General features: G+C 47.3%; 1 protein-coding gene across 3 annotated transcripts in view; it reads left to right on the top strand.

Annotated features, from left to right (window-relative positions):
• LOC119390155 (solute carrier family 13 member 5-like) overlaps positions 1-19,443 on the top strand; it is a 117,343-nt gene that overhangs the window by 56,329 nt on the left and 41,571 nt on the right. Inside the window, exon 1 of one of the 3 annotated variants that reach the window (XM_037657718.2) lies at positions 11,713-11,803. The exons of the other annotated variants lie outside the window; for them this stretch is intronic. Within the exon in view, the coding sequence (XP_037513646.1) occupies positions 11,728-11,803 (76 nt within the window). The 5' untranslated portion in view covers positions 11,713-11,727. Of the gene's footprint in view, positions 1-11,712; positions 11,804-19,443 lie in introns of those variants that run through there. 3 annotated transcript variants of the gene reach the window in all.

Genomic DNA, 19,443 nt, shown 5'->3' with positions numbered 1-19,443 from the left:
TTCCGTTGCGCTAAAGAAAATGGGTGCCCTAGAAATTGGATGTCAGTGCCTTTAAAGTCATGACGGAGCTTGAAGGCGCAGCCACAACCGCATTGCTCATGCTTCTCTTTGCGCTGTGCTTTGTTCCTAAGCAAAAGGTAGAGTACACATGTACGAAAACAGTGAGTATACAGGAATATATAATAACGTCTGGCCGACGACTCAAGAGTTGGTACACTTAAACTTTGGATTCTTTTGAGCATAAAGAAGCAAGACAATTCTAGGGGCACTCGAGGGAAGTGACGCTCTTCTTCTGCCGAGACCAGCTGGTGTAGACTGCCGCGGAGCTACACAACTATATCATATCTGAACTACCTCGCATTGGCTTCCTTAGACGGATGGTTTTACGCAGTGTTTGCTTACGAGTTAAAAATGGAACAGCGCTCCGGCTGCACGAGACGTGACGGTTATCGGCGGACAGATACCAGGTGACCCAGGACCTTCAGTAAGCCTGCCACTCGTGTCGGTACCGCTGAGAACAGCTGGGAGGCCGCGAGCCACTCGATAGCATTGTCTGTTTGCCACTTATATCCATTGGGAGTCTTGGTGTATGCACAGTAGGCTTAAGATAGCCGAGCTGCGCTTTATATAGGAAGCCCTATAGGACTTCCTTTTTATCGGCATTGTTGCATCATTACATCTACATTAGATGATTCTGATGCAAGCGCTTGCGTGCTTCCTCAGGTTGTTGCTGTCTTTCTAAAGTGTCCTCACACTATGGATATAGCTCAGCGAACTGAAGGGCCGTACGGAGCTTCCGCCCTGTTGTCCCTATCGCAAGCTAAGTATCTGATCGAGTGTGTACGCTCCTCTTCCCCGACGTGTAGCTCGGTTGTGTGCTTGGAAGTTTCCGTGATCATTCCGGAACAAGTCCATTGGAGACTTAGGTTGAAAGAGGAGAACGGATGATGAATACAAGCGGCGAGCGAGAAAAGCACAGGAAGCAGGGCAAGGAGGCAACACCCCCATGCCCTGCTTCCTATATATATATATATATATAGCCGTATAGGATAACCATCTTTCCATCTAGGTGACATAGCTCGATATGGCGGGCGAGAAGATAGTTTTAACTAACCAGACAGAGGGACGTGGTAAGTAGGGTCGTAACAGTGATTTGTAGCACGCTTCAAACGCTTTTTCTCACTTTTGGTACTAACGAGCGCGCTGAAAGCTAAGTAGGGAGTTAGATGACAATGGGGCAGGAAGATGCGTCTCTTGGTCAGCACGCATCATGGCCTTGAGCACTTTCTTTTCTTCTTAATGCGAAGCATTTCTTAGCGAACCTCAGGCACCTTGGGCGTTTCTATCTATCTATCTATCTATCTATCTATCTATCTATCTATCTATCTATCTATCTATCTATCTATCTATCTATCTATCTATCTATCTATCTATCTATCTAGCCGCCTTCGTCTGGGCGCTCTCCTGGTCGTCTCCATAACTTGTAATATACCAAAATTGGCATAGCAGGGGATCAGTGTACGACGAGCACGATTCACTCGTCATGACATGAATAACGCTAAACACCTATCGCGTACGTCATGAAACCCTTTCTCTCAATCACGTGTGGCACATACCCGCATGCCAGAGTTCATGTTATGCGGGTATGTGCCACAGGTGATACAAAGCCTCAACCAACACAGTAACCGCGAACACACACATCGACACGCAAGGAGAGTGATAATAATAGTAATTGTTGGGGCTTTATGTCCCAAAACTACGATATGATTATGAGAGACGCCGTAGCGAAGGCCTCCGGAATTTCAACCATCTGGTATTCTTTAACGTGCACCGAGATCGCACAGTACACGGGCATCAAGCATTTTGCCTCCATCGAAATGCGGCCGCCGGGGCCGGGACCGAACCCGCGACCTTCGGGTCAGCAGCCGAGCACCGTAACCGCTACACCACCGTGGTGGACGCAAGGAAGGTGAGGAAGCTGAGAACAGAACACCCCTGCAAGACGCTCAACTAACATGCACTCGTTCGCGTGGTCCGCAACGTGGACCGCGTCGATTACGAAAAAACCGGGGTGAATGCTTCCCTACAATAAATCCGCCGAGAGAACCAGGCCTCTCATCATTACTGGTGGCTTCAACATTGATTTATCAAGACCCAACAACGCCTGGTCTTTATGCTGCGTGAAAGACGGCTTGAATGCGGGCAGGACATCAAAAGACCTCGCTGCCACGTCCAGGGCAGGAGGCGTCATAGATCATTTCATCGTAAGGAGCATCCAGGATTTCCAACAGCTGTGCTATACCTCGCACTTATCTACACTTAGACCCCTCGTAGCCGCGATCACGAACGCATCCGATTAACAAGTCTGGTCCAGCTGCTGGTGCTCACTGATCACGGTGATGATGACCTTGTTCAAGAACTGTCAAGAACCCTTGTACACATACACACGGGTTCGTGAAACGTGCGTGCGTTCTTCGTAATAAGGGACAAGTATAAGCATAACAACTGTAACGCAAATGTAATAACTGCAACTGTGACTGTAACGTGCGTGCGGTGCACCTGCGCGTGCCATACGGCTGTGTGTATATCCAGGGGAATTTTCCTGAATGAAGCTTAGTTGCGAGTAACGCCTGTCCTGTGCATTTTTGTTTCTTCTTTGGGCTGTTTGGATTCGCGCTATTCAGTATTGAAAGAATATGAGCACTACATATCAGCTTACCGCGTCTGGTGTTGGTAACACCCATGTTGCTGTTGGCATCGTTGCGCAACTGTAAACAACTGGTTATATAATACATATGCGACTCTTCAGCATATGAGTGTGTGTGTACCACTTCCACATTTCTCTAGCGTCATTCCGTAACGTTTCACTCAATATGAAAAATTTCGCCACAGTCACCATCCCGCGCATGCTTCGCGTAATATCGATTCCCACGGTACGTGGGACCTGCCGAATTTTTTTCTACAAACGTGCTGCATGTTTTCAGTGTGATCTCGAGCGCGCGCGCGGGCACGTGGCGGCATCCCGCAGCTGCCACGGTAACTATGCAGCTCACGATGCTCTAATCAAGCAATGGCTGTGGACTTAGGGTTTATGGAGCGGTCATTTGGGTTTATGGCATCATTTCTCGAGACAAGAGGGAACGATTTCTAGTCGATTTTGAGAATTTATTGTAAATTTCAGGAGCCTCGACTACCTATCTGCAGCGTTTTCTGACTATGCTGAAAAAGTGTTGCATCACACCTTTAATATTTTCATAAAATATTTGTTTCTTCGAGCAAAAATTACACCATCTCCCGCTAAGGGGGACCATGAGGCGATGCGAAGCCGGAGCACTTGCACGATCGCGTTCCGTCGGCGTTCGTTGGGCATGCTACCGACCTCGCGTCGTGGAACGCGAAGAGGGACGCTACGCGCGTCGTATCTTCCATCTAGCCTGGCTGTTAATTCTCACAGGGCGAGCGGGGAACGCGGTCGACAGGCGGGCGAGAGGGGGACAGCGCAGGAGAGGAGAAGGGGAGGGGACGCGCATGCGCTCGAGCTCATCGCGGCGTTGCGCAGGAGAGAATTTCGGCATGTCTAGCCCGCGTTTCAGAGGAAAGTGGAAAGGGGGAGGGGAGAGGGGTATGGGAGAGGGGGAGGGGAGAGGGAAAGTGGAGAGGGGGTGGGGGAGAGGGAAAGTGGGGAGGGAAGGTGGAAGGGGAGAGCGGAGAGGGAAAGTGGAGAGGGGAAGTGGAGAGGAAAGGGGAGAGGGCGAGTGGAGAGGATGTGTGTGGAGAGGGTATGCGCATGCGCAGTAAGGGTGGTCACGCCGCACACCACCGGATTGAGCTCGGCCTTGAGATACTTCGCATCTAATTGTTTTTAGGGGCGAAGCTCCTTAGGGTGTGGGTCGTTCCCTCCTCTGTAGTAGTATGTAGCCACCTCGCCCGATCGGCAACGGGCGAGGTGGATCGGCAACGGGAGAGCGCCGATCGGCAACGGCGCGAGGACCCTGCCGTACGAGAGTTATATCACACTAAAAGACATACTTTGCGGGCGATATACTCTAGTGAGCTATCAACTTTTGTCTTAATGTACATGATAAAGAATTTATTTCTACGAAAAACGCAAAGCAAACCTTGAGCAAGATGTTTGGTTTTGGGAAGTTAAATGGGACCATGAGGCGGTGCGAAGCCTAGCACTTGCGCGATCGCGTTCCGTTGGGTTTCGTTGGGCATGCTACCAACCTCGCGTCGTGGAACGCGTAGAGAAACGCTACGCGCGTCGTGTCTTCCCACTAGCCTGGCCGTTAATTCTCACAGAGCGAACGGGGAACGCCGTCGCTCTTGACGCGCTTTCTCTTTCGCTCGGGAGCGAACACTTTCCTTGCATTTCACCGGTCACAAAGCGGTGATAACGAAGAGACCACGTAAACGAACAGTACAATAAAAGTTTGATGTTTAATATATACACGGTGCTTCACACTCTTTATATGATGTACTGGGCGAATTTCACGGAAGAGTTTCACGGTTCCGGAGCTTCGCCCCACTCATCATCATTCACCCCGTGGATATGCTGTGATTTTTTTGCAGAGACGACGGGATATCTGTCACAGAAGCAGACATTTAATTGCATCAAAGATGAAGCTTTATTGCCTTCATACGTTATTGTGCGCATGATTTGCGGCAGTGCCCGCTGCAGTGTTACCAGAAATGTTCCAGTGTCCTTGTATCCACTGAAATGCAAGCATGTGGTTCAGTGCGCTTGCTTTTGTGTGTTATTTGATAGCCCCATACAGTAACATAGACTCATCGCAGGGAATAACTGACGATACGAGAGCTTACTATCAACAGATCTTTAGGGGCGAAGCTCCTTATAGCATCACCTGGTCGGTCGTCGCTCCGTCCGGCGTTCTCCCGCCGTGGCGTCTCCTGTATCATTCAATAGACGGCGCTGTCCCATAGAGATGCATGCAAACTGCAGTTGGGTGACGATATACTAGATGGCGCTGTCCCACATTCGCTCGTATAGACCGCTAACAATTACATCGGTGCTATACAGGTTGGCGATGCAGGCAGTAAAATTAAAAATAGAAGCGTGGGTAGAACAAAATGATATTTTGGGAGAACTTCAGAATGGATTTCGAATCGACAGGCGGTTAGACGATAATCTGTTTGTTCTTACCCAGTGTATAGAAATATCTAAAATAGAAAACAGGCCCTTATACGTAGCTTATCTAGATATCACCGGGGCGTATGACAACGTTAATCAGGAAATTTTGTGGGATATATTGAAGGAAGTGGGCATAGGTGACGACTGTGTACAGCTTTTGAGGGAAATATACCGAGGAAATACAGTTTGTATAGAATGGGAAGGAATAAGTAGCAAGGACAGCGTTGAAATTAGCAAGGGGCTGAGACAGGGATGCCCTTTGTCCCCGCTGTTATTCATGCTGTACATGGCGAGGATGGAAAAAGCGCTAGAAGGTAGCAACATTGGATTTAATTTGTCACACAAACAGGTCGGAGCGATGGTTGAGCAGAAGCTTCCAGGTCTATTTTATGCTGATGATATTGTCTTATTTGCGGACAGTCAAGATGATATACAGCGACTGGCAGATATATGCGGAAGGGAGTGTGAGGCTCTAGGACTAGGATTTAGTGCAACAAAATGTGGATTGATGGTATTCAATGATCACGGAGACCGTACGGTATTAATACAGGGCCAAAAAATACCGAGGGTAAGCGAGTACAAGTACCTCGGAGTATGGGTAAATGAGGGGGATAGATATATGGAGGTACAAGAGAAAGCATCGGTAGCAAAGGGAAAGAGGAATGCTGCAATTATGAAGCACAGAGCTTTATGGGGGTACAATAGGTACGAGGTGCTTCGAGGGCTGTGGAAGGGTGTGATGGTCCCGGGGCTTACATTTGGGAACTCAGTGGTGTGCATGAAGTCAGAGGTACAATCAGGAATGGATGTAAATCAAAGGACGGTGGGCCGCCTCGCGTTGGGCGCTCACGGGAAGACGACAAATGAGGCGGTAAAGGGTGATATGGGATGGACAGACTTTGAAGTGAGGGAAGCGCAGAGCAAAATGAGATTCGAAGAGAGGCTGAGGAAAATGAAGGAGAGTAGATGGGCAGAGAAGGTTTTCAGGTATTTGTATAGAAAAAGCGTTGACACGCAGTGGAGAAAAAGAACTAGGAGGCTCACCAGTAAATATACGGCTGGCAGTGCGGGCGATATGGCAACAAGGAGCATTAAGCGGAAGGTCAGAGAGGCGGAGAGGACTTATTGGATGACAGCGATGGAAAAGAAGCCGGCTCTGAGTAACTACCGAAAAGGAAAAAACGAAATAAGGAGGGAAAGGTTTTATGATAATTCAAGGGGAAGCGCTTTACTGTTTGAAGCAAGGTCGGGCTGCCTTAGAACGCGTAGTTATAAAGCGAGATTCAGTAACGAAGAAGAACAATGTACATGCTGCGGGGGAACTAAGGAAACGATGGAACATGTACTGATTGAATGTGGCGATATTCACCCAGGTATACGTGTGGGCACGAGTCTACATGAAGCCTTGGGTTTTAGGGACAACAATGGAAAGCTGAACACGTCCGCGATAGAAATAAGTAAGAGACGGTTAGAGTATTGGTGGCAGAAAAGTAGAGATAAAGTACAAAAATAAATAATTGGGGAAAAGAAAAGGTCATTGTGCCTTAAGAGGCAGAGAGATGGACCGTGAATTTATATTTTTTGGTATAATAACATAGATTTAATATAAGGCATTAGGACAACATGAAACAGGGAAGTTTTTTTTCTTCTTTCTTTTTTTTCGCCTTCGAGCCTGGTGGCAGACATGTCACCGCCCCGTTTTAAAGGGGACGCTCATAGCATCCATCGTGTGCAATATGGTGGTTGGGTGAATGCATGCTATACTCGCGGACAACTTTTCTTGGCAATGAAGGGAAGGCTACGGGGGCGGAGCTACTGCACATGTACAGCTCCGCGAAATAGTCCGGTTCGGCGCGCGTTTCGAATTTAGTTTTTGTTTGTGAACCTTCCGTACCTCCTGTGACGGCCATTTCATTATGCGAGCGGCCGTCGCAGGCTTACACAGCCATTTGTTAGTGAAATTCGTCAGAAGCTCCCTCGGCGAGTCGTTGGGAAAGCTGGAGGGTGACGAGCGCTCACCTGAAGACGAAGGCGCCATTTTGACTGTGAGGTGCACGTAAAAGGTGCGACGTTTTCGCAAGTGCAAAAAAGCGAAATGACGCTGCATAAATCAAAATAAATATAAATATCTCCTTGGTGCGCGCTGACCCTCTCTTCAAACAGCGCCCCGTTTAAAATAAAGCAATGTTGTTGTTTTTATTTTCACGCAGAAAACACGGACGCAACTGTGGGACTATAATCTTCAATGGTAGCACATGCGTAGTTCGGCTCTCTAGCCTTCCCTTCATTGCCAAAAAAAGTTGTCCGCGAGTATAGATGGCGTTTTTAGATGTGAAGCATCTTATAGCGGAGTTCAATCCGGTGGTGGTGTGCGGCGTGACTACCCTTACTGCGCATGCGCAAGCCCTCTCCACACACCTCCTCTCCCTCTCCACTCCACTCTCCCCATCCTCCCCTTTTCCCTCCCCATCTCCCCATCCCCGTTCCCACTCTCCCCTTTCCCTCTCTCTCCTCCCTTTCTCCACTTCCCCTCTCCCCTTTCCTCTCACTCCGCTCCCCCTCTCCACTTTGCTTCTCTCCCCTCCCCTCTCCACTCCCCCTCTGAAACGCGGGCTCTACATGCCAAAACTCTGCTTCGCATCGCCTCATGGTCCCCTTTAGCGGGAGATGGTGGGATTTTTGACCTCCAAGGTAGTGCCTGTGTGAGATTTTTCCTGTGCGTGATTAAACAATAAAAATTCACAGCGTGCAAGTCGCCATGACTCTCATCAACCCTTTAATATAAACGCGCCCGATCTCACGTCGTTGATGATGTACTGGGCAGAATTCACGGAAGATTCACATATGGCGCGTGTCATTTGTGGAAGGCAATCATTGGATTTAGTGCGGCGACGTACGCTAGGCGGACCGTTGTAATAAAATCCGCTCGCTGTTGGCACGCTTTCACTTTCGCTCGGAGTACTCACGGTTTACCGATGATTCCCTCCGGAGCTTCGCCCCACTCTTCATCATTCACCCCGTGGATATGCTGTGGATTTTTTTTTTATTTAACGAAACAACATATATACAGGATGCAAACAAACTACATGATACACGCCATGCGTATCAAAGAAAAAACATTGCAAGGAGTATGCGTAACAGCAAGACTGGCACCTTTTGTACGCTGTTTCAAGAAGAAGCTACACCAACTAGCCCAAATTCATATGTTGCTCAATAACAGAGTTTAAAAACTTTTATCATAGCATTATAGCGATGCAAGAGCGGCTCGCGAATTTTTGCGCGTTTTTGCTGGGTCAAAAGCACAACGCACCTAAAATTGCGAAATTCTGCCCCACAATCTATTCTCTGCATATGTAGGCCCCTGAAATATACACGAAAATGCCCTATGTAGTAAATCGGTTATATGATGCCCTTAATCTGCTTTATACCAACGTAGTGAAAGTTGCTATCCTTTCAGCCGCTGCGAGGAGATTCTTATAGTTTAGACTCACTAGCCTGCATATTATAGAAAAGATTATTCGAAATCATAAGGTAAGGTCAGAAAGCGGATCAAATGAAATATGCTCACGCCATTTTGTGCAAAGCATGATGACGTTCTAATAACGACAGGGGCTTTCTCTCCTCGGTTATACCGCGCGGTACAGAAACTTTCACCTCTGGCCCTCCATGATATTGAGCGCGGATTTATTAAAACACTTCCACAAAAATTAAATCTCCTTTTTATTTCTATATCCTGTGTCCTATTATTATTGCTCTAAAGCGTATTCCGTGTGGCGGCTTCTCCTAGTTTGCATTTCACGGCAGTTTCCGTCTTTCCGCCGCGAGTGCCTACCTGCTGCAGTATGCAGAACTGGTCGCGTTAGAGGCGAGATTTTTCACGACATTCTTGCTGACAACGAGACCGGTTGATGCGCAAACAATACCTCACGTGCCTGTGCACTTAGACTTCTTTTTTAGATGCGAAGCATCTTATGACGGAGTTCAAACCGGTGGTGTGCGGCGTGACCACCCTTACTGCGCATGCGCAAGCCCTCTCCACACATTTCCTCTCCACTCCGTCTCCACTTCCCCTCTGAAACGCGTGCTCGACATGCCGAAACGCTGCTTCGCATCGCCTAATGGTTCCCTTTAGCGGCAGATGGTGTGATTTTTTTTTTTGTTTCTTTATACGAAACCCAACGGTTATAGATACAATTCTGCCGATTTTTGAGGAAAATACAGGGAGAAAGGTAGAATTCCCGAGGTTATCCTGTCGTAAGTTGGCTGTCGTGTTCTGTCGTGCTTTCAGACTTACATTTCACCTATTTTTCCGGCAGGCGGCGTCTTTTTTTGCGTGATAATCTATTTGTGACTGCGTCCGCCAGGTAATGCAATGGAATGACTAAAACAATAACGTGCAATCTGTCGGCGATCAACGCTGAATCGTAGAGTTTGAATATCTTTACTAGCTCTCCGGCGCTGCATCCTATGTTGCTGTTGGCGTCCCGGCCGACCGCTGAACATGCCGACTGCCACTGCATAAAACACTGGCCAGGCACTTCGGTCACTTTATTTTCACCGTGATGATGAACTATAGCATTACTTATTAAGAACTATTCCTATGTATAAACTTCCTTGCAATTTGTAAACCCGGCCACGTGTTCTGAGAGTAGTTCGTACGATAGATCAGTTCTTCCTCGTCGCCACAATTGCTCTCTCGCACGGCATAGGAATTGGCGCGACGATTAGGTGATTCTTCTGTTGAAGTAGGCCTCTTTCTATTGCATCAGTTTATCGAGTTCAGTGAGTCCTGCCTCCGGCTTTGGAGAAACGAAGGGGTGAAAAAAAAAAAAAATAGTCGCAAGTGCCGATTGGCTAACATACATCGAAGCATGGCAAGCAGCTGTTGCTGGATTCCGCAACGAAATCGTTTGTGGTGCAGGCTACCTTTCCGTGCATCCATCGAGGCTTAAACCGTAAATGCTAATTTATGGTGGACGAAGCAGTTAAGCATTCGGGCATTTGAGGAAAAGTTATGTATGATATCGTTATAGTAAGCATAATGATCATAATAAACGATGTTATAAGGATTCGAGGAAATGATATCAGCCATTGTATTTTTCATACATCGAAGTCGAAGGTAATTTTTCCAACAAAAATCCACAGCACGATGAACACCTGAACGCGTACGCCGTAGTCGTACATTTCAGATCACGAAGGAAACTTCGCGCAGGTGGCATTATCGATCAACTTATTGTGTGCGACCGTCCTCCCTTCATTGCTTTATCGCGAGTTATCTACGTTATAGGCTCTGAAGCTCGCCTATTCAGCGCCATCGTAAAGCTGCTGGACGTAACTCATGTCGAGATAAGGTGGGACTCCAATTTATATCGTTACAGCGTGAGATTGGAAAGAGGAAAGGCAACATCTTTCGCCTACAAAGATTCTACAAACTGATGAGGAACTTGCTGATGCGCGGGGACTCGCTGATTATCGGCCCAACCTTTAGACAATCTCTCTCTCACAAACAGGGTTCGGAGAGTGCATGTCCACCACCTTATCCAGCAAATACGCGTTCTGCTTGTTCCTGCCCTGAAAACCAAACTGGCCGCATTCCGGGCTGCCCTCCTCCTTTTAAAAAGCGTCGCCTTCGCTGTTTCTCCGCACTTGGTGTCCGCTGTCGTCGTCGGTGTCATCTCTACGTCGCTGTGCGCTGAAGGAGCGGAGAAAGCCTGACAAGTTCGCGTGTGGACCCTTCGTGTGCTGTCGTCGTTCATCAACGAGCCGCCTGTCATGTGCCGTTCTATACGCAGCAGGCAACACCAACGTTAAAGAAGCATCACCATTACAGCCGTCGGGGATATTGGTAGCGTTGTGCATTCATCACTGACGGACGCATGATTCTCACTGTTCACTAGTGACCAAGAATCTTCGTTACCGTTAAGTCATGGCACAGCTGTAAGACAACCGTCACCGATGCACGTCCCTCATCGTGGCAGACAATTATCGATCATCAGCTCGTGGTTCTCGGTCATCGCCAGTGAATAGGCATCATCACCTCCATCAAGTCGTGGCTACGCTGCGAGAAGATAATCACCAAAGAAGTTATCGCTGCCTGCTCACTGTTGTTGTCAACCCTTGCGAACAGATCTATCGTTGTTTCTAAACAAACGTGGTTTCGGAAAATTAATGTAGTGGTTGTTGGAAAACAAAGGAAGCAACTAGTGCGCGGGAAACACAAAAAAAGAGAAAGAGAGTTGTGTTGACAGAAAAACAGTCACACGCTGCACAACACTGATTCGCGCCCAACACGTAAAACGCTCGTGCAAGAAGAGAGGAGACCGCCGCGCGGAACGTTCGGCAAGCAGGTGAGGCTCAACGTAGTCGGAACCGGTTGCACAGATCGCGGACAAAACTCTTTCTCTCGACCGCGCACGCATAGCGGATCCTCCCCGACGGCCGGAGTGATGCTCGGGCGGCGGTTCTCCCAAGCGAATTAGGGGCCCGCTACAAACATCCTTTTCGGTGATTGTCAACGTTCAATCGAGCATCCTCGAAGTGCGTTCCCTCCGCGCGTTACCCGTGTGAAGTCGGCGATGGTCACGGGTATCTTTTACGTGGAGAAGCCTCCGAACGCCGATGGGGCGAGCTACAAGGATGAAAGCTGTGGAGGTAAGCGAGAACGCACTTTTTATTGGCGCTCGCCACGTATCGTCGCTAATCGTTCTAGGAAAAGAATGGAAATGAGCCCAGTAGCTGGCTGCCGAATCAGCGTCCGTACGTAGAAGCATTGGTGCTCCTTGAGGCGCGTCTTTGTTTACGTTTACCTGCGGGCTGGTACTGGGAAGAAACGTTCGCACATTCGTTGTGCGGTCGTTTTTGTCGCTGAGTATAGGCCTTAACACGATTCAGAGCAAGCGTTATCATTGCAAAATAACTTTTTTGGTAAACCTAACTGACTTAACCGCCATGTCTATGCGCTTCGCACATATTTTTCGAACGGATCGGTGATAGTCTTGAGATACTTGCTAGAAGGGTCAATTCGGCCTCACGGTTCAGCGTACTTTCACAATTCCAACATTAGCGTTAATGTGAGTAAATCGTGAGCTGTTCGGAAATTAAAAAAAAAATTACCGCCCATGTTTTAGCGAGATATTGCGCAGGTTAATGAAAGTCTTTTATGAAAATACATCCCAATATTTGGAATCACGAGCTCTGTAAACATTTATTTTCAATCCGTCAAAATTTTTATGCGATCCCAGAAAGCACGCACGTTACGGTAGAACAAAGCTTTTGGAAGGAAGTGTAGCCTGTTCTTTCGTTGTGCAGTGGAGCAGAAGCAGAGATACATAGATGAAAAAGTTCACTTCGTGCATTCGAAACATTCTTTCGTGTTTGTCGCAGCTTCATAATCCCGCGAATTCATTCTTTACAAGATTTTTGCGTACCATTTTTGTTGCCCCTTTGTCGTGCAGTGGTTTGGTGTTTCTTCTTTGTCGTATGCCGTTCAAGTCACAATTAGGCCGCTGTATATAACCCAATTTTCACACTGTGTGGAACATAACCATGCAGAGCCTTACCTGAAATATAGCTTCCCCGGAGTATGCCCATTTTTGCATACTGCCTACAATTATACCAGTTGCGTATGCTGAAAAACTTTCAAGAGAACAACCTTGCGGTCTTAAGGACCATATATAGTAGCGAGTGTGCACCTATTCAACGTCTTGGTAAACACATCTTCGAGGCACGTGTTGCGAGGTCAACGCGCGAAAATGACATGTCTCGCATCCCGGTGTCCTTGTCCTAAACACGCGCGTACACGTAAACGTTGAGTGCAAGTGTTACGGCGGAGCTAACGTTTTAGAACGAAATCTTCCTCATAACGCAACGGGTCCTTGACACGGTTTGCAAGTGAGATGTCCAACCGCAAGCTAACAAAAGGAAGTTTCGTTATGCATGCTCCTTTTTTAATAAGAAAATGTAAATAAACAAACGACGCGTTTAGAAAATAAACACTATAGCACAGCGGATACGGCACAACATATCATTTCATATTTGAAACGGGAAAAATTTATGAAGGCACCATTAACCGGAAGAGATTGGTTTGAATTGGATAGTGAATATTTCTGATTAATTGAAATATGTCACGCAAAAAGCAGACCACACATGATACCTGTAGTGCCTGCAATCGTTTGGTGAGGCACACGTATAGACATTTCTGCTGTAGGCTTTTCCCAAGCTCACAAAAAAAGCATAGCCAATCAACTAAACGAAAATGGAGATAGCAGATGCGTGCTCTATACTCGCAACATGTGTACCTTATTGTTCAATAGGGTGGCTAAATGCATTGTTTATGGCACTTCGGTTGCAATCGGATAAGATCACCACATGTCCAATGCGTCAACGATAGGGATTACATAGGCCACTTGATATTGACAAGAACACCTATCGAGCAGGCGCAGTGTTGTTTCCCTGACACTGCTCGGCACCACGTGTCCTCAGCGAGCGGATGCTGCGTTGGGTTTTTCTAGCTAAGCGTACGTACTTGCGGTTTCGCGGTCGCCCCGCAATAGGCGGAAGGCAGGAAGGCGAAATAAGGTAAACGAAAGGAAGCTACGCTACCGGAAAACCACACGCGCGGGAAAACTAAGAAGGATCGCTGAGCACGTCGTTCTCTGCGCTTTCATGCTTGCGTTCGTTGCCGTTGCTCCTGTGGTTAGCAGAAAACGCGGAGAGAAGCACTCGAAAGGCACGTATGGCGAGCGTGCAGAGGCTTTCATTCCGGGCTGAAACATGACGACAAGGAGAAAGCTCACTTCTGAGCGTCGCACTCGAACACCTTTCGTATAACGGCGACGCTACGAAGGCAAGTGTTCGCAACTATTACACACACATTTTTCCGAGTAATGATAACGGCGAACCGATTTCACATTGTGGGGAAATATTGATGCGTGAGCAAAAATTAAAATATGGGGGTCCACTCATTATCGACCAGATAAAAGTGCTCAAGTCTGGGTTTCTCTGTGTTTAGAACTGTTGTATAGCGCGCATTCGTAAATGATACATCTGTATCGGCAGTAAATGTAAGGCATCGACAGAAACATTTGTTATGACAGAAAAGCTGAGAGGTTGGTCTGAATCAAAGTCGGGACCAGTAGCACAGCATTATAAATGGCGGTAAAGAGAGGGAGAGAGAAAGATAGGCGTTGATTATACGCAACTATAGTTATTATAGGTTTTTCCCGCAGATTAGATACGTGACAGCTGCGGGAGAGAATGCCTTCGGTGGAAGGGGAGCGTGGCCGAAGTCGTTGTGGAGCTGTCGAAAAAACTGCAGCGACAAAAACCAGATCATTCATAAAACAGTAATGTCGCCCTACCATGCAGGGTGTCGGAACAAGGATTCAGACACAAGTATCGGGTAGAGATGGCTCTTGTGCGTAGGTTATAACAGAATAATGGGTCGGGGATCTCACGTGGCTTGCACATAATGAAGCATCACTGACGCTTCGGTAAACGGCGATTGTGTTCATTAGGTCGACTGGACTTCGCGCATGCGTGGGGACTGCTATCGCCTGTTCTGTCTGTTCTCATTAGTTACTCCTTTATTATTTTCCGAACTTTTTTATTCTCAATTTCACTTAACATTCCTCTTCTTCTGAACTGTAAGGTGGCCAACCGAGTTCGGGTTGGATTAACCTCCCCATCTATCCTCTTCATCATTGCATCTTAGTTACACGGAAAGAATCGTATCGGATACAGTCCGCATACAGATTTGGAGTTTCTCACATATGAGTTATTCATATGTACATACAAAACATAGGCGTTTTATTTAATGAATCGCGATTTCCCTAACGCAAATCTGTCCGAAATAATGTGACCTGCCATTACAATAAGTAAATTCGATAAATTTACGCAGTTTGGTGCGTATACACTCACACCGACCACGTTATTCCATTTCGAATAGAGAATACGTGCACCTACGGCTACGGCTGATTGCGGTATTTCTCAGGGCACCGAGCCACTTTGACAGACAGCGCATTACTTGACATTTCCAGGTCTCTCCACAGAAATGTATGGGCACTCATTTGCCCATACATTTGTACCCGTACATTTGTGCCCATACTGTGTGCCCATACCGAAATGTATGGGCGCTCATTTCGAAAGGTGGCTCCTCTTTTCATCTCTCTTCAACACTTCCATTTCCCCTAGACCCCCAACGCTTCACCGTTAGGGGTTGCAGGAATTAGCCTCTTTCCTATCCTCAAACCACAATCTCTCTTCGTTCTCTTTGTTGCCAGGTTTGGAATTTCTACTCCGCGTTCTCCAGCGCCTTGGAGATAATTAGGGGTGTGCGAATATCAAATTTTTCGAATACGAATCGAATACGAATATACACCTTCGAATATCGAATCGAATATCGAATATCAACGGAAAAGTGCCTCCACAGTAACAATATCTTATGTAACATGTAGCTATTTGAAAAAAAAACATCAACAGTCTGAATGGCAACACAACATACACTGCTATCTCCAGAACACAATGTCCAGGCTATCACAATGCACATCACAACACAATCAAATATCACGGCACAATGAAAGTAATGACTAGATGTTATCATGAAGAAATATGAGTTGCTCCACATGATCAGGCAGCAGGCGCTCCCTTCTAACAGAGACAACCCCCCTGCCACTGAAAAGGCACGCTCGCTTGGAACAGAAGTGACTGGTATAGGGAGGCACATGGGGCAAAGCTTTGCCAGACTAGGGTATCTGAAGTTGCCTACAGTCCGCCACCAGTCACGTGGGTCACTGTCTTTCTTCAGAAGTGGTCCCGCATAGTGAACGAGAGGTAGTGCCGCACGTTACAGTCGCATAATATTGTCACGACGCAGAAACAGCAGAAGTCGGATATACTCGTAGCACAGCTCACTTTAATTATGCGGGGCACTAGAAAAAAGGGATCGGGCGTGAACCTCGTCTTCCTCTCTTGTTGCGCGAGCTCTTCTTTGTTGACGCTGTGCAGATTGGATGCGGCATTTGCCTCCCTCCAGGGAGAGCATCGTCTTGATGCGCTACTACAAAAGACGGTGTAGTAGACGTATAATGCAAGTTAATCTGCACAATAGGGCTTCATTCGTACAACATGCACAATTTCCGATTTGTGCTGGCGAGTTCGCGAGTGACTGTCCGAGTGAATGTACGGTTACATGATCGCCAACAGCGCTGCACGTCGGAGATACACCAGCAATAAATCATACGTATTGGGGCGCTCGTCGCAGGCAGATATCGTGCCTCCGTGTACTTACGATGTTTATCGCTCCTCTCGGCAACGTTTTTAGCTATACGAACGCAGCAGAAATGTGGAAGACGAGTTAATTTATGCATGATAATCGAATCGCATATTCGAATTTTTCGAATATTCGAAGTTATCGAGTATTCGAAACTTTTCGAATACACGATTTTCGAATCGGATACGAATATTTCGAATGTAGTATTCGACGAATATTCGAAACTTTCGAATATTCGCACACCCCTAGAGATAATGCGATGGATGTACAAAATCGCGATATTGGCAAGTCCGCCAAGGGTACTCGCGCTTCCTTTGGAGGCGACCGATGATAACTCGGACACATGACCGCCGCGTCCTTGAACGAACAGTCGGGCCTCTGACGGTCAATTGTGTTTACGATCGCGGTCTTCGGCGACTATCGCCCCTTGACGCCTGCTTCGTGCCAAGGGCGCTTCGTCGTCTCTTCCTGTGGACACGAATTCTCAACTACACCGCTCACGCTTGTTTAGCTAACGAAGCCAGAAATACCCTGGTAATCACTGATGCGTCTACACGTGACGCGAAACTTTGCTACAGTTTCTTCATCTGTAGTGTTCGACAACTGCCTGGTGAATAATAATGAAAGAAATATGTCTTAGTTAGGCTATTTGTGATACCTTTAGCCCACTGTTTCAGCTGACCCTTTTTCCGCATTGTTACTGTGGTATAACACAAAAGCGCTGTAGGTGTTCTTGAGAAACACTCGACTTAATCAAAGTTTGTGAATCACTCTTTTGTGTATATATGTGCGTTTGTGACTGTGCGTACTATTCGTGTGTATATGTGATTCACTGTATATACCATAGTCATCACCCGACAGCTGGAATAGCAAGCCAGGCGACAAACAAGGCTAACCTCTCCGCGATTTTCATTAAAGATTATTAACTCTATCTATCTTTCGGTGACGTATTGCCAGCGTTTCCGCAAATAAACTTGCTTTCGCTAGCTTTATTTCAAGTCTGCCTAACGTTCCGGCGGGGCACAGGACTCAGTGAGACATTATAAACAACTACTGTGCCAGCGTACCTGCCGCGTGCATTTGCGTTCAAATGAGCGTGTGTACGAATTTGTTCTGAAGAGGAAGAATGTGCGCACGTGGATCTGTCAGAATCATTTCAGCGTCTTTTTTTTCGATCTCCACCATTTCACGCAAAGTAGCTTGACAGGTGAGAGGGAGAAACCCTTTTCCATTCATGACTTCGATTGTGTATGGAAACAGCTGCGACTGTCTTTACTAACGAATACAGAAGGCCAGTTTTCGGCAGGTAGTTTAGCGAATGCTGGCGTTATTAAAGTGCAAAGCGAACAATCAGATTCGCGCACAACATACAGAAAGTTCAGATTCTGACCTCTGCCCTTGGCGAATCCCTGTGACAAGATTTAGTGAGCCATGTGACAGGGCTCGTTCCTGGGGTTTTCTCCTGTCTACTAGCGTGACAAGGAACAAAGGACTGTTAGGAAGGAGCACAAAGAGAAGCACTGGTTTTAAACGAAGATGTCATTGCATTAGGCCGCTAAAAAAGTTGCGCAAGGGTACTTGTGAAGTCCGCATATGCTCTCCAAGGTTATTGTATTTGACGTAATAAAAAAAAGACAGACCAATTGGAAGTCACAACATATCTGGGCTCGATGGCCTTTTTCCTCGTTCATTGCCTTGTGTTGTGCTGCCAAAAAGAAACGAACATTTAGGAGAACAGTCTGGGATATATTCACTCTCCGCTTCGCTTATTCCTGAAGAGTAACCATTTGCCTTTCGGCTGTGCCCATTAAAAAAACTATAATTATGATGACTAGAAGCAGCGAGAAGAATATCGGTTAGCAACAACGCGGATGCCGTGTAGCAGCAGAAATTCTTATTCGCATTGTGGAATAGCACAAAAACACATGGACGCAGGCAAGAGAGACGATGCAGGCGATAACTTTCAACTGACGTTTATTTTCAGAAAGACCACATGCAGTAGAATCACGCTGTTAAGTTCCTCACTGCTGAATTTTCTCAGTTGTTACGTCGTTTTCCGCCGATCCCGGCATCGTACCCATTGGATCCAATGTATTGGGAACCCCGCTGTTACGTCGCAACTGCGGGACCGTTCCCGTATGATACGTCGCGAAGTGCGCTCCGAGCCGACCGAGCGACTACAGAAGAGAGCGACCATGTTGACTTTTCGCGCACCAAGTTGGCCTGGCTACCGTAAGATTAGCCATAAGGTACTTACGGTAGCCAGGCCAACTGTTGATTAGCCGTAAGGCCATAAGGTACCAAGCGACACGCATAAGGTACTTTCGTTTGCCGCGAACAAAAGCATAGCATTCTAGATTCGTATTGCAAAGATGGCGTGTATGACGTAATTGGTTTTAAACTTTTCTGAGCGCTTGCGAAAGTTGGGCATTCGAGATTGGCGTTTGTTTCCGCCGTCGCATCGGCGTGGACTCATCATCGTTACTGGTCGGAGGAGTTCGCGCGGTTCGCGTTCGGACCCGTCGTGCTGGCCGTGTTGCGTGTGCTTAGTTTTTCTTACGCCTACAACTGTAGGTGCCAAAATAATAGCGTACGTTGATTGAATTTCTATGGATGAGACCGTTCTCAGCTCCGCGGTTCTATCCGTCGGCTTGATCATGGCTGAGTGCGCCAATACGTGCACCAGTAACGAAGTTTCGGAGTTGGTGGAGCAAGCAGTCATTTTCCTCGACGATCGCTTTCGGGAGTACCTTCACTTTAGCCAGGCATTCAACCATCTACGACGAGCCACGGTGGTCCGACACTATGGCAACAGTGCTACAATATCGTTCGGAGGCGCCGACGCATTCGGTGATAATCTCGCGTATGCATCGCCGAGAGTGACCACTTGCCAGGTGTCGGCCGAGGTGGCACTAGATTCATTAAAAGGATTTCACACTGCATGTGCTCGCAAAAGATTTCGTGCTGCTCGGGCTTGAGTAAACGCAACAGGCAACGTTGCACCGTTTTTCCAAGCGTAAGC

Source organism: Rhipicephalus sanguineus, chromosome 4 (assembly GCF_013339695.2).
Source record: "Rhipicephalus sanguineus isolate Rsan-2018 chromosome 4, BIME_Rsan_1.4, whole genome shotgun sequence".
Taxonomy (NCBI): domain Eukaryota; kingdom Metazoa; phylum Arthropoda; class Arachnida; order Ixodida; family Ixodidae; genus Rhipicephalus; species Rhipicephalus sanguineus.
This window is presented reverse-complemented; position numbering and strand designations above follow the sequence as displayed.